General features: G+C 43.2%; 1 protein-coding gene across 2 annotated transcripts in view; it reads left to right on the plus strand.

The window, feature by feature from the left end:
• The window catches only part of LAMA3 (laminin subunit alpha 3), a 259,558-nt gene that overhangs the window by 125,898 nt on the left and 118,124 nt on the right, over positions 1-15,536 (plus strand). For both annotated transcript variants that reach the window (XM_025273657.3, XM_044934824.2), the window contains 6 exons: positions 4,102-4,262; positions 8,074-8,182; positions 9,985-10,082; positions 11,230-11,374; positions 14,564-14,690; positions 14,773-14,912. In XM_025273657.3, coding sequence (XP_025129442.3) covers positions 4,102-4,262; positions 8,074-8,182; positions 9,985-10,082; positions 11,230-11,374; positions 14,564-14,690; positions 14,773-14,912 — 780 coding nt within the window. The remainder of the gene's footprint in view (positions 1-4,101; positions 4,263-8,073; positions 8,183-9,984; positions 10,083-11,229; positions 11,375-14,563; positions 14,691-14,772; positions 14,913-15,536) is intronic.

Here is a 15,536-nt window from a genome sequence, read left to right on the forward strand (position 1 = left end):
GTGTTAGTGTTGCTCTGCTAAGTCCAATGGATATTTTCCAGTCTTCATCTGTTCAACTTTTCAGCAGCTTTCAATACTTGTTGAACACTCCTTCCGTTTAAAAACAGTCTTTTTGTCTTGAATTTAAGAGCAGAATTTAAATTCCAGAATTTAGGAGCAGACTGGGTCTCTTTGTACCTCTCTGGCTGCTTCCTCAAACTATCATTTGTAGGCTTACCCTCCTGTCTAGGCATTAAATGTTAGAATTTTTGAGGCTCAGTCTTAGCCCTTGTCTTTTTACTCTGTAGTCCCTCCCTAAGCAGTCTTCTCCATGTCTACTGTGTGAGGTACCAGTTCTACACAGATGATTCTCAGATTGCTATGTGCAGTCACACCTCCCATTGTATATACAGAGTAGCACAGCCCACTTCCTTCATGGCATTACCTCTTAGTTTTCTCAGCTGTTGTTGTTGTTGAGTCACCCAACTGAACAACACCCGTGTTCGACTCTTTGAGACCCCATGGACTGCAGCACGCCAGGCCTCCCTGTCCATCACCATCTCCCAAAGTTTGCCCTAGTTCATGTTCATCGCATCGGTGATGCCATCCAGCCGTCTCGTCCTCTGACGCCCTCTTCTCCTTCTGCCCTTGATCTTTCCCAGCATCAGGGACTTTTCCGATGAGTCATCTATTCACATCGCATGGCCAAAATACTGGAGCTTCAGGTTCAGCATCAGTCCTTCAAGTGAATATTCAGGGTTGACCTCCTTTAAGATTGATTGGTATGATCTCCTTGCTGTCCAAGGGACTTTCAGGAGTCTTTTCCAGCTCTACATTTGTTCTGCCTTCTTTATGGTCTAGCTCTCACAACCATATGTGACAACTGGGAAGACCATAGCCTTGACTATACGGACCTTTGTCGGCAGAGTGATGTCTCTGCTTTTCGACACGCTGTTTAGGTTTGTCATCCCAGAGGGATCTCAAATTCCATTTTGGAGTTCCCAAAGTAAATGGCTTCACCACCCATGTAAATACACAAACCCAGGGAGTTCCCTGGTGATGTGGTGATTAAGACTTATCTAGTGGCTAAGACTTATCTCCTGCATTGGCAGAAAGATACTTTATACTGCACCACCTGGGAAGTCTTCAAAGATAATAACTGATAAACAGAAGGGTTTCTGTTTTCCATTTTTTGTCTGACTTCTCAAAACCCATTTCTATCATCAGATGTATTCAAAACCCTACCAAGTCTTCCAAAAGCCAACCCATATGGCTTGGAGTAGGAAGAGTAATAGAAATTTATAATAGAGTGCTATGATAGACCTGGCAGCCAATAATAACTCCTGGGAGAAAGCTCATTGGCCTTGTGTGTTTCGTGGTGGGGTGAAGACAGACAAGCCCTCGTCTGGAGATCCCAAGGGAGAGATGTTGGTAATTACCTCTCCATGTGGACTAGTGGCAGCATCATATTTCACTGTATAACGAGTGGGAAAGTGGTGTGGATAATCTACGTTTTCTCCTGGAGGGAAGTCTTTCTATTATTTAAGTGATAGAAAAATCACTGTGAAAAATAAGCAGGTGTGTGGTTCAGAGCTGTGTGGAAGGAACAGCAGATGTGAATTTCCTGAAGACCAGAGGCAAGAGGATTTTAATTAAGTGTGGTGAAGCTTGACAGGGCCTGAGCTTATGGGCGGAAGTGGGTTAAACTGCTTAAGGAATGTAGTTCTGATACTGACTTGGGAATTAAATGTGCACCACATTTTGATCTAGTGATTCTAATTCCATGTCTAGGAATCTTACAGAAATACTAGAAAAAGGATATAGATCCAGCTATAGATATAAACGGGCTTCCCTGGTGGCTCAGACAGTAAAGAATCCGCCTGAGTTTGATACCTTGGTCAGGAAGATTCCCTGGAGAAGAGAATGGCTACTCACTCCAGTATTCTTGCCTGGAGAATCCCATGGACAGAGGAGCCTGGTGGGCTACAGTCCATGGGGTCACAAAGTGTCAGACATGACTGAGCGCCTAACACTTTCCCTTTCTTCTATAGATATAAATATGGATATATACTTATATATATAGATATAGATACATGATCATATAGCCTTATATGTTTTAGGAGAAATTAGAGATAACCTAAATGTCTATCAATAGGGGATTAGTTAAATAAATGACTTTACATTCATACTATGGAATGGGAGGAAGGGCAGACATTAGAAGAGTGAAGTATGTTTGTATGGCACACCAAATACTACTGAGTTAAAAAAAAGTCATGGCAAAAAGCAATAACCACAATTATAATCATCATTACACACACATCAGTGTGTGTGTGTGTGTGTGTTAGTCGCTCAGTCGTGTCTGATTCTTTGCAAACCCATGGACTGTAGTCCACTATGTTCTTCTGTCCGTGGGATTCTCCAGGCAAGAATACTGAAGTGGGTAGCCATTTCCTTCTGCAGGAGATCTTCCCAATCCAGGGATGGAACCCAGATCTCCTGCATTACAGACAGATTTTTAACCATCTGAACCACCAAGGAAGCCCCTTATACAGGGCTTACAACAAGCCGGATACAGTTCGAAGAGCTCATCCCATATTAGTTTACTTAATCCTCATAATCTTAAGAGGTGGGCACTATGTTATCCTCATTTTCACACAGGAAGATACTGAGACATACAGATGTTGAGTAACTTGCTCCAGGTCACACAGCTGGAGGCAGTGTGATTCCAGACTCCAGGCTCCTAACCACAAGGGGATGCCATGGCTGGGCATGCTTCTTCTGTAAAGAACCAGATAGTGAATATTTTCAGCTTTGTAGCCCATCGAGGCATACTTTCGTTCCTTTTATCACCCATTGGAAATTCCTTTTTACTTCAGGTTTTAAAGTATCTTTGGCCTTGAGAAACAAGGCAAATATATGGATGATAATACCAAACCCAGGTCCAGCCGCTTGCTGCTCAAAAGCCATCAGAGAGGCCAGGATGGGGGAAAAAGAAAGTTTGCTTTATGTTGGATGCTGGCAGCAGCAAAGGAGGGGCAGGGAGAACAGACTCCTGTCCATAGGCCAGCTCCTCCCACTGACTGTGAGTGGGCAAGAGCTTTTATAGAGAGAGGGAGGGGGCTACACGCAGAAATCGCACAGTCAGCCCAGACAGTCAGCTTGAAATTGGTCATTGGCAATCTGACCAGTGTCTTCTTGATTGTTTTAATAGATTTAATCTTCAGTGCCAGGGTCAATTTGTTTCAATTTCTTGAGGCCAGTTCTGCAGTTGTGGCATCTTATGTCATGACTGCGGTCTGGTTTTCATGTAGTTAAGTTCTCCACTTGGTGAGGATTTCAATATCTATAAGACAGCTCCCAGGATATAGCTCAGAATATTATCTATAGCCTTGGAGAAGGAACTTAAAGTCCTTGACTATGTTTAGTGACTCATTATGGTTATTTGGAAATCACCTTTGACTGTTTTCCATTGTTTCTGCATTTCTCACTTCTCTGATTAAACTTATTCTTTGGCTAAAGTTTTTCCACAGACAAAAGACAAGCAGAGGACATGGTCGGGAGGAAGGACCATAGAGTCCTGCTCCGTTTCAGTAGTGGGAGTAGAGACCCCTATTAGTAGGGTCACCAGATTTAGACAATAAAAATACCGGATGCTCCCATTTGGTTTGAATTGTAGTTAAAGTATAATTATGTATTGTTTATCTGAATTTCAAACTTAACAGAGCATCCTGTATTTTATCGGGGATCCCTGCCTGCAGGACCACATTTCTTACTGAGTGCTCTGTCACTCAGTCGTGTCCAACTGTCGGCTGTCCCATGGACTGTAGTCCTCCAGGCTGCTCTGTCCATGGGATTTTCCAGGCAAAAATACTGGAGTGGGTTGCCATTTCCTACTCTGGGGATCTTCCCAACCCAGGGATGGAAAAGATCCCATGTCTCTGGCGTCTCCTGCATTGGCAGGTGGATTCTTTACCACTAGCGCCACCTGGGAAGTGCCACGTTTCTTACTATGATGACGTATAAAACTCCTCCAGGGGTCCGCTCAGCCCCAGTTTCACCTTTGCCTGTGGAGACGCATCCAGTGCATCTCACCTCTTTCCGACATCTTGGGCTCTTCGACAGGTGGAGCTGCACCTGCGCCTGCGGGTCCCACGGGTCGGCCACTACGTCATCATAGTCGAGTACGCCACGGAAGCAGACCAGCTGTCTGAGGCCGCAGTGCACGTACAGAGCCCCGGGGCTGACCTGGCAGGCCGGGTGGACATCTACAGCTGCAAGTACTGGTAAGTGTCCTGCCCTGGGGGAGTCTGCTCTAACTGAACAGGCAGGAGGCCAGGTGTGGGAACTTTGTTTTTATCCAACTTGAGAAATTGTTTCCTTTTTGAGGTTGAGCTTGAGAACCAGCAGGGGACGAGTAATGCGATCCAGAATCACCCCTGGTGTGCTATTAGAAGGCTTCTCCGTAGGCAGCGCCTTAAAAATATTGCATTTTCTGGAAAAGCTGCATGTTCTACTTAGCATTTTAGCTCAGATTCACAAGAAGCAGGGGCTTCCCTTGTGGCTCAGACAGTAAAGAATCTGCCTGCAATGCAGGAGACCCAGGTTTGATCCCTGAGTCAGGAAGATCCCCTGGAAAAGGGATAGGCTACCCACCCCAGTGTTCTGCCTGGAGAATCCCATGGACAGAGGAGCCTGGTGGGCTACAGTCCATGGAGTCACAAAGAGTCAGACACAACTGAGTAACTAACACATTCACACCCACAAGAAGCAGCACAACCTTTTTGTTTTTTTCTGTAACCCCCATGGTGGGCACTGAACCCAGGGCCTTTCTCTCAAACACTGTGTAGAGTTCATGGGTGCCTGGCACATTCTCCATTAATCCATTAGGAACTGGGGGTCATTAATGTTTGACGAGCATCACGTGAAAAATAATTTGACAGAGGAATCTCAAATTCACCCTGATGAAGTTCATCTCTTCCAAGAGCTCTGATGGGGATTTATTGAAAATCGTTTCCTTTGCATAATGAATCAAGATGTATGCAGATGTTTAGAGTATTCTTTGATTAGAGAATCAGTGCAAAGGATGTTTTCCATGGAATTAATTGTAGAATAAATAGCCCTGGAAGGCAGAGTCTCCTGAGAAAGCATGTGGGGAACTATAGTGTACATGCTGTTTAGTCACTTCAGTTGTGTCCATCTCTTTGCAACCCTGTGGACTGTAGCCCACCAGGCTCCTCTGTCCATGGGGTTCTCCAGGCAAGAATACTGGAGTAGAATGCCATTCCCTTCCCCAGGGGATCTTTCTGACCCAGAGATCAAACCCGTGCTTCTTAGATCTCCTGCATTGGCACATGGATTCTTTAACACTATGAACCACCTAGGAAGCCCTTACAGTGAACCCTCCCAATTCTCCACTAAGACTTTGAACATTTTGTGACCTCTGCACTCACATGCCTTGTGTCAAACCCAAGATGACTTGAGGAGTTGGACACTCTCTGTAATGCAAAGAAAAGAACTTATAAAAAGTGTCACTTTTGGTAGCTTAGAATGGAAAATTTTATGAGACTTAATGAAATGATTATTAAATGAATATCACGTGCTCGGCAACCCTAAAAAATAAACTGTGAAAGATTCTTTTCAAAATCTTAAAAAAAAAACAACTAATCTTTCCTTTTCTCTGGGATGATGATTAAAAAAAAAAACAATGTAATTATATTTGCATTTTTAATAGGAGTACCAGATGGCCCAGCAAAGTTCCTCCAGAATGTTCTGTCATTATATGAAAATACTAGTTTCATCTCTAGGTGACATTAGCAACCACCAGGATGTACACTTCCAGATGGGTGGGTCACCTTGCCATCGGAATCTGGGAGACTGTCATCCACGTGACCTGGGGCAGGACTTCTCCATAACCCGTCCATCCAAGCCCACCCTTCAGTTCAGTTCTCTGACCCCTTCTGCCTTCCAGATTGGGGTTTGACTCCTGCTCCACTGGGTACAAAGTGGAGATGGCTCAGGACAGGAAGAAACATTCCTTATGACCTTCGTGACTCTTGACTATCTCAGAAGAGGCTAAGACATCTACACCAAGCAGAGGAGTGATTTCAAAACTAAAGAAAGGAAGGACCCTCTCCCAGGGATATATAAGTCCCAAGCATCATTTCAGGACCTCTGCTGAGCGGTGGCTTTTTTTTTTTTAAGCTCCATGTCCTTTATTCTATTCGTATCTTGTTTCAGACGGTATCAGTTACATGTGGCTATTTAAATAGGTTTCCATTCGTTTTTCTGCTTCGTTGTGTCTGACTCTTTGCAACTCCACAGACCTTAGCTTGCCAGGCTCCTCTGTCCAGGCAATAATGCTAGAGTGGGTTGCCATTTCCTCCACCAGGGGATCTTTCTGACCCAGGGATTGAACCTGTGTCTCCTGCATTTCCTGCATTGGCTGATGGATTCTTTACCACTGAGCCACCTAAGTTTAAATCAGTTTGAATTCAATGAAGGAAAAAGTTTAGCTCCTGAGGTTCACTAGCCACATGCCAAGTCTCAATAGTCATGTGTTGTTAGTAGCTACAGTTCTGGATGGTGCAGATAGAGAATATTTTCATTATCTCAGAAAGTCTACTTGATAATGTGGCAGTCTAAATTGTACTGTTTCTCCAGGCTGGTTTGCTCTCATGAGATTTTTCTTTTAAATATTATAACAAGGCTCACCACCAGGGGCATCTCTGGTGGCTCAGATGGTAAAGAATCTGCCTGCAATGCAGGAGACCCTGGGTTCAGTCCCTGGGTCAGGAAGATCCCCTGGAGCAGGGATTGGCTATCTACTCCAGTATTCTTGCTTGGAGAATTCCATGGACAGAGGAGCCTGGAGAGCTACAGTCCATGGGGTTGCAAAGAGCAGAGCACGACTGAACAACAAACACTTTCCCATTCATCAATAAATTATTTAACTCCCTGTAATAAAGATAACACGCTGGTATAGATGGCCATGTTGTTGTTTAGTCACTAAGTCATGTCTGGCTCTTTTGCAATCCATGGACTGTAGCCCTCCAGGCTCCTCTGTCCTTGGGCTTTCCCAGGCAAAAATACTGGAGTGGGTTGCCCTTTCCTCCTCCTGAATGGTGTTTTAAGGAGAGAAGTGCATGATATTCTGCAGATGATTTTGACTCCAGATGTGACAACACCAAAGTTCTCCATTGTTAGATTTTGAAGACAGTGTTGCATTAGACCAGGAATCACTTTTATTGTATTTAACCACTCCCAGCAAGTCCCATGGTATCTTTTCACTTGTTTAAAATATTCCCTTTTTCTCTACTTTGCATGTCATGTGATCAGTGTAAGTGACCAGGCTACCAAGTACTGGAGTCTAAAAATGTGGTGCAATTAGAAGATATTCGACCCATAGAGACCTATTTCAAATGACAGACCCTTTCAACATGGCAGCTTCTCCCACTGAGGTTTGAACCTTTCCCAGCATTTCTCAAATGAGGTCTGTGTTGTTAAAAAGCAATATCCCAGAAGAAAGGCAAAGGAATACCACTTTCCAAAATAGTGCTGTGATAACTCTGATAAAGAGTTATCTCCACCTGCAATGCAAGAGACCAGTGTTCGATCCTTGAGCCAGGAAGATCCCCTAGAGGAAGGACATGCAACCCACTCCAGTATTCTTGCCTGGAGAATCCCATGAACAGAGGAGCCTAGAGGGCTACAGTCCATGGGGTTGCAAGAGTCAGACACAATTTAGCAACTAAACCACCACTACCAACGATATTGGTCAATTTCCAAGAAGACTGTATAGAGATTAGACTTTACTGGCCCTGGGGCTCTTTCCCAGAAGACCAAACCAGATATTCCACAAAACCAGTGGAGATGGTGATGGCCGTCAGCCCTGAGAGGTACAGCTCAGAGCATAGAAAGAAGGTTCTTTTACCCATACCGAAGATGGGTTGCATCTGTGCTCAATTCCACCAGCAGGGAAGTTCACTGTTGGTGACCCAGTTATGAACAAGAGAAACTGAAGCACGATCAGCCACCCCACAGGGGTGGGAGGCAGACCAGGGGAACCAGGCTAAGATAAACTGTTTCTTCTTGCAGCGTCCTCTGCCGCAGCGCTGTGACTGACGGCAGGGGTCGCCTCGCCATGTACGAGCTGTTAGCAGATGCGGACGTTCAGCTCAGAGCCCGGATGGCCCAATTCCTTCTGGTACGCTTCTGTTTTGGCCACTGATTTTTAGAAATTTTTTTTTATTGATAAGCATATATATTTCTAAAGCTTATTGAAGTTTTGGCTGGGTTTGTATTACATCTATAAAGTTAACCTGCAGAGAATTGCTGGAGTTACGATGTTTATTTTCCTATCTGGAAATCTGTCTTCCCCTTCATTTGTTGGAACCTTTTCCTATAGCACCCAATAAAGTTCAATCATCAAATTTGGACATGTTTCACAAAACTCCATTTAATTCATTTTTATTTGTTGTTGCTATTATGAATGAAATATCTTTTGTCATTATATCTCCTAGTCTATTTTTATTGCTGGTATATAGAAATGTCATTGCTACTGCTGCTAAGTCGCTTCAGTTATGTCCGACTCTCTGTGACCCCATAGACGGCAGCCCACTAGGCTCCCCTGTCCCTGGGATTTTCCAGGCAAGAACACTGGAGTGGGTTGCCATTTCCTTCTCCAAGAAATGTCATTAGGGACTGTTTATTTTCTTTCCACTCTACTATTTTATTATATCTGTTAGCTTCTTTGCAGATTCCTTCAGAATTTTCAAGATTGCAGTCACCTGGTATTTTTTTCCAGACCATTGTTGCTCTGTTTCAAGAAGAGTATTTTCAATTAATTAGTTATATATTGTTAACAGTTAAAACGCTAGCTTTTACAGATTAAATACCCTTTTAATAGCATAACTTTAGTATTGAGAATTGTGGTAAACAGAGAGTGGGATCTGGGCTAGGAATGGGGTGTTCAGATTTATAATAAATGTCTCAGGGAACATAAGATTAAGTATGAAGCAACTTCCTGTTACTGCTAATATTAAGCATGTATCACACCTGGGAAATGCCAGGCCAGCCTGTTCTAATATGTTTTAAACTTATTAGAAATGTTGAGCTTTCTCTTAAGAACTACCTGGAATTCAGTTTTTAAAAATTATTATATGTTATATAACTCAAGACTTTTCTTTTTTTAAGGACAACTTTCTTTTTTGAACATAATGAGCCAAGTGAATCTTAACCTTTTCATCTTTGGAAATTGTGATGGGGCTGAAAGTTCTTCTTTTAACATAAGTTTGCCCTTTCTGAAATAGTCAGATGTCATTCAGAGTCAAGGCTGGCTAGAATGAAAGCTCTATGAAGGCAGGAATATGTCTATCTTGGTCTCATACGATCCCCCAGTCTCAGTGCCTGGCATATAGTAGGTGTTCAGTTAAAAATCTTTTGTTACTGAATGGCTTTGTGATGTAGCCAGTTATAGTTATTGATTTACAGTGAAAAGTGGTATTAAGTTATTGACTAAGTTTCTTCGGTGACTCAGAAACTAGCTCTGGAGACACAGTTCAGATATGCCTGCGATACGAGTCCTCCTCTATTGAGAAGGGTTACTTATAGCAGGAGCATCCGTCTTTCTGAACAGCAGGCTCCCCAACTGCCCACCACATCCCCCTCTCCCTGCCTAGGGGTCTGAGGAGCCAGCATCAGCCCAGGGCAGGAGAGAAGACACTGTCCAAAGTTGCTGACAGAGTTGTTTTAAACTCTCACATGATTTTATTTGTTTATATGATTATTCCAGGAACAATTTAATCAGTGATCCTGTATAACAGTAAAAAGAACTTGTGTCCATGTAATGATGCCATACAGAATGCTATCCTATGATATTTACTGCTGTAAAGTGATAGTTTTAATTTCTCTGGATGAATTTTTAGCTGTTTTCTTTGAAGTGCATGTTTGGTCATAACCTTGACTTGGGTGATAACGGGCATGTACCTTCTTATATTTGTTGGATAGCATCAAATTTGTATCATACCCATTGAAGAATTCTCAACAGAATATTTGAGACCTCACATCAAATGCATTGCCAGTTATGGGCGATTTGTTAATCAAAGGTAATGTGTTTCCTTCCTTTATCCCTTCTTTGTGCTTAGTGATACTTAATGCTTTTAAGACTATGTTTTATATTTCACTTTAGAAGTGATCCCAGACCAAGATGCTAAAAGCTGGTGGTGCATTTTTCTTTTAAGAGCTAAATCATTTATCCCAGCAATTTTTCCAGAATTCCATAACATCAGGAAGCTGACACAGTAGCAACTGGGGGAAATGGTTAAGCCTCGTCCTTGAAGGGAGTTACTCTGATTTCTATTCTGAGCTCTCACCAAGATCCAGGCTGTTCCAATCCTTTAATCTCTGTGTCTGAGACTCTTCATTTAAAAAACCATGAAAATAATGACCCATCGCACAACTGTGTTATGAGAATTAGGTAACCAATGATTATTGGGATTTGGGGAAGGTTATTTGGATGTAGATTCAAAAATTCTTCAGGGACACAGTCATGACATCTTATGCATCTTTATGGAAACCACCAAGACAATAATATCTGGCAGTGCCTGAAAGAAAGGATGGCTGTTTGTTCTCTTTGGTTTTGTATAGCTTTATGTCAACATTGATGTTTAGAGGTGAATAGTGTTTCATTGCATTGATCTCATTTAGCAATGAATTTTAGTACTAGAGAGGGAAGTTTCAATAAGTTTCCATCTAGCTTCCGTTCCTTCAAAATTAAGATTTTTTTTCTGGTCTGAGCTCATTGTATTAGGTAGGCAACTGGGATATACTTGGCCAATCCAGAACACCAACTATCTTTGTATAAAGATCTCTGCAGACCTGTGGTTCTCTGGATCCTTTTTTTTTTTAAGATTTTTTTTTTATGTGGACCATTGTTGAAGTCTTTATTGAATTTGTTACAGTACTGCTTCTGTTTTATATTTTGGTTTTTTGGCCAGATTAAAGTCTTAATCTCCAAACTGCCAGGGAAGTCCCAAATGTATTATTATTATTATTATTTTGGCTGTACTAGGTCGTATATGGAACTTCTCCAGCCAGGGGTCAAACCTGCATCCCGTGCAGTGGAAGTGCAGAGTCTTAACCAGTGGATCATGAGGAGAGGCCCTTCTCTGGGTCCTTTTAATGCTTAGAGTCTGTCTCTTCAAAGGGACAGTTCTTTGGGTTTTGGTTATTTTTCAACATTCTGTTTTTCAGTGCCTCCTGTGTCTCCCTGGTCCCCGAAACTCCTCCGACAGCACTAATTTTGGATGTCCCAAGTGGTGGGTCTTCCCCTCTCCTGCCCGAGGATCCTTCACCTCCTGCCGATGCTGTTCTTGGGGTCACCTTGAAGGCCCCACAGGTAGGGTTATCCCGAGTGTGTTTCTTGTGAACTGGTGGTTCTCAAAGCTGGCCCCAACCAGCTGCATCCCCCCTGCAACCCCTGGGAACTTGTTAGGAATGCAGATCTGCAAGCCTCACCCAAGAACTGCTGAGTCAGAAACTCTGGAGGGTGGCCCAGGAATCTGTTTTTTAAAAACAGACTCCTCAAGGGGTGTTGACTGCCCCTAAAGCTTGAGCACCTCTGCTCTCAACTGTGGAGAATCCCAGGAATGAGGCTTGCAGTTAATTCTGTCTGTGGCCAGCCTATCCCAATGCTCTCTTTCTCTCTTGCATCTCTGTCTGCACAGTCATTTGGCAATTTTTCATAACCCATCTTAGGATAGGTCATATTTGCATGGGCTACTGCTACTTAACATGGTTGAGTTTATTAATTATCTTCTTAAATGAGAACATAAGCACTTTTAGAAATCTAATAGATTTTTTTGCAACCCCAATTTGTAGGCAGGAAATTCCCAATAAACATGTATTGATTAATCATCTAGAACACAAAGATGAAATATATGAAGGGAACACACATTTTTTCATCATAAACCACAGAATTGCAGGACTTAATGTTTGTTCTGATGACATGTCTTTTTAATCCTAGAGATGGCTCATGTCAATTCATGTTGCATTAAGATAGGAAATAAAAGGATTTGGGAGAGAAAATTTAATAAGATCCCATATGGGGTAGGCAGCCTGGAGTAGTAGGGGGAAATGAATTACAGTCACGATAGTAGAGTTCTAGTTCTGGTTTTGCTATAAAATTAGTCTATGACATTTAGTAAGTTACTTACCCTCCAAGGCCCAGCTCTCATTTGAAAGACAATCTTTTATTGTTGCTATTCTTGTAGTTTTTTAGTTATTATTTTGAGGTTTGAAAAGACTTATTACTCACATGGTGAGGCTTTCTGGGGAGAACCTGGCTCACACTCAAGCCTGAGCGAGTGTTGGAGTCTGACCCTGGTTTTCATTATGGTTAGGCAGGGCCATAGTGGGTTGGGGGGGTCCAGGTGAGAGCTCCCTCTCTCATGGGCTAGAATTTATGGGGTTTGAACTTCCCACCTCTGCTAAGGGATGAACACCTGGGCTTTCTTACAGCTTGTCCAGCTGTTTGACAAAAGGCAAAAGATGAAAGATGGAGCTTGAAAACTATCAAACAGAAAAAAATGGAGTCTGACTCTGTTACATGGTTATTACAAGTGGTGCTTGAATGCTGGGAACATTCTCGTATGGCTTTTTGCACACAGAGCATGCATTTCTCTTGTGATGTACCTAGAAATCCAATTGCTTGATCATATGTTTGGTAGAAAGCACATATAGTTTCCCAAAGTGATTGTACCAAATGAGACTCCCTCCAGTCTTGTGTATGCTTGTCCCACTGTTGGCTTGTCCATTCTGCAGCTGAAAGTCACGTGGTTGGTTTCCAGTGTTTGTGACTACAAATAAAGCTGCTACAAAGATTCAAGGGAAGGCTTTGTGTGAATGTGGGTTTTTTACTTCACTTGGGTAAATTGTTGTTGTTCAGTCACTAAGTCATGTCTGACTCTTTGCAACCCCGTAGACTGTAGCATACCAGACTTCCCTGTCCTTTATTACCACATGGAGTTTGCTCAGACTCATGTCTATTGAGACGGTAATGCTATTTATCTCATCCTCTGCTGCTCACCCCCTTCTTTTGCCTTCAGTCTTTTCCAACGTCCCTGTCTTTACTGGATAAATACCTGCATTGTTTTGATTTTTATTCTTGAAATATCTTGTGATTCTAATCCGTAATAGCTCTGCAGCTTGACTGGAAAAGGTCAGTTTTCATTCCATTCCCAAAGAAAGGCAATGCCAAAGAATGCTCAAACTACCGCACAATTGCATTCATCTCACATGCTAGTAAAATAATGCTTAAAATTCTCCCAGCCATGCTTCAGTGATATGTGAACCATGAACTTCCAGATGTTCAAGCTGGTTTTAGAAAAGGCAGAGGAACCAGAGATCAAATTGCCAACATCCGATGCATCATGGAAAAAGCAAGAGAGTTCCAGAAAAACATCTATTTCTGCTTTCTTGACTATGCCAAAGCCTTTGACTGTGTGGATCACAATAAACTGTGGAAAATTCTGAAAGAGATGGGGATACCAGACCACCTGACCTTCCTCTTGGGAAATCTGTATGCAGGTCAGAAAGCAACAGTTAGAACTGGACATGGAACAACAGACTGGTTCCAAATAGGAAAAGGAGTACGTCAAGGCTGTATATTGTCACCCTACTTATTTAATTTATATGCAGAGTACATCATGAGAAACGCTGGGCTGGAGGAAGCACAAGCTGGAATCAAGATTTCCAGGAGAAATATCAATAGCCTCAGATATGCAGATGACACCACCCTTATGGCAGAAAGTGAAGAAGAACTAAAGAGCTTCTTGATGAAAGTGAAAGAGGAGAGTGAAAAAGTTGGCTTAAAGCTCAACATTCAGAAAACGAAGATCATGACATCCGGTCCCATCACCTTATGGGAAATAGATGGGGAAACAGTGGAAACAGTGTCAGGCTTTATTTTTCTGGGCTCCAAAATCATTGCAGATGGTGATTGCAGCCATGAAATTAAAAGACGCTTACTCCTTGGAAGGAAAGTTATGACCAACCTAGACAGCATATTCAAAAGCAGAGACATTACTTTGCCAACAAAGGTCCATCTAGTCAAGGCTATGGTTTTTCCAGAAGTCACGTATGGATGTGAGAGTTGGACTATAAAGAAAGCTAAGTGCAGAAGAATTGATGCTTTTGAACTGTAGTGTTGGAGAAGACTCAGTCCAGCAAGGAGATCCAACTAGTCCATCCTAAAGAGGATCAGTCCTGGGTGTTCATTGGAAGGACTGATGCTGAAGCTGAAACTCCAATACTTTGGCCACCTCATGCGAAGAGCTGACTCATCTGAAAAGACCCTGATGCTGGGAAAGATTGAGGGCAGGAGGAGAAGGGGACGACAGAGGATGAGATGGTTGGATGGCATCACTGACTCAATGGACATGGGTTTGGGTGGACTCTGGGAGTTGGTGATGGACAGGGAGGCCTGGCATGCTGTGATTCATGGGGTTGCAAAGAGGTGGACACGAGTGAGCGACTTAACTGAACTGAACTGAACTACAGCTTGAGAAGATTTTTTTTTCCCACCTAGAACCAGGTGACCCTTCGAGGACTAGTACCACGCCCAGGTCGGTATGTCATCGTTGTCCATTTTTATCAACCAGCACATCCGACGTTCCCAGCACAGGTGTCTGTGGACAGAGGACGGCTGCAGGCAGGTGAGCTACAGGGAGCAGGGCCGGTTTCGGGGCTCACCTGTCCTGGCAGGGGTGTGACAGGACTGCCTCCCTCTGCCCCCAGGTGTCTTCCGGGCCTTTTTTTGCCCCCATGTGCTTGGCTGCCAGGACCAAGTGATCACCGGAGATCAGGTTGAGTTTGACATCGCGGAGCCGGAGGTGGCCCTGACTGTGACAATTCCAGAAGGAAAGTCCTTAGTTTTGGTGCGTTCTGCTTTTTCCTCTCTTGCTCTTTACGTGCTTGCCTTGGTCAGCTGCTCTGTGTGTCTGTTCTGGCTCATGACAGTAATTCCTCCAGAGAATTGAAGCCATGTTTATAGAAAAATGTTTTTATTTTACAGCTGCCTTTAGCAAAAAAAAGGTCTATGGCTATTGAAATCAAGGGAAATCAGAATACTAGAGAAGCGACTGAGAAGAAAAAACTCCCTTGCATGAAGCGTGCGAGCTGTCTCTCTGTCTCCATCAGCCCTGCCTCACTCTCATCTGACAAGTCTCTCTCTGAGGCGTTGAACACTCCTTTGTTCTTGAAACTATCTTGTTTTGGCTCCCAGAGCTACTTTCTCTTGGCTTGCTCTGCTTTCTCCAGTGCTCCTCCAATGAGTTCTCTTCCCTTTCATCCCTTTCATGTCAGTGTTCCCTTGGGCTTGACGCTGAGACCCCTTGTTCTAAGATTCCTCTTCATATACCATCATCTGTGCCTGTTGATTCTGTTCACCCCTCTGTGGGAATGATACCCACACCTGTGACCTCATCTCCCATCTTTCCTGAGCTCTAAGACCATCTACTGTGCATCCCCATAGCCAGAGCGCTCACAGGTCCCTCCAGCTT

The sequence above is a fragment of the Bubalus bubalis genome, chromosome 22, assembly GCF_019923935.1.
Source record: "Bubalus bubalis isolate 160015118507 breed Murrah chromosome 22, NDDB_SH_1, whole genome shotgun sequence".
In the NCBI taxonomy this organism is placed as follows: Eukaryota; Metazoa; Chordata; class Mammalia; order Artiodactyla; family Bovidae; genus Bubalus; species Bubalus bubalis.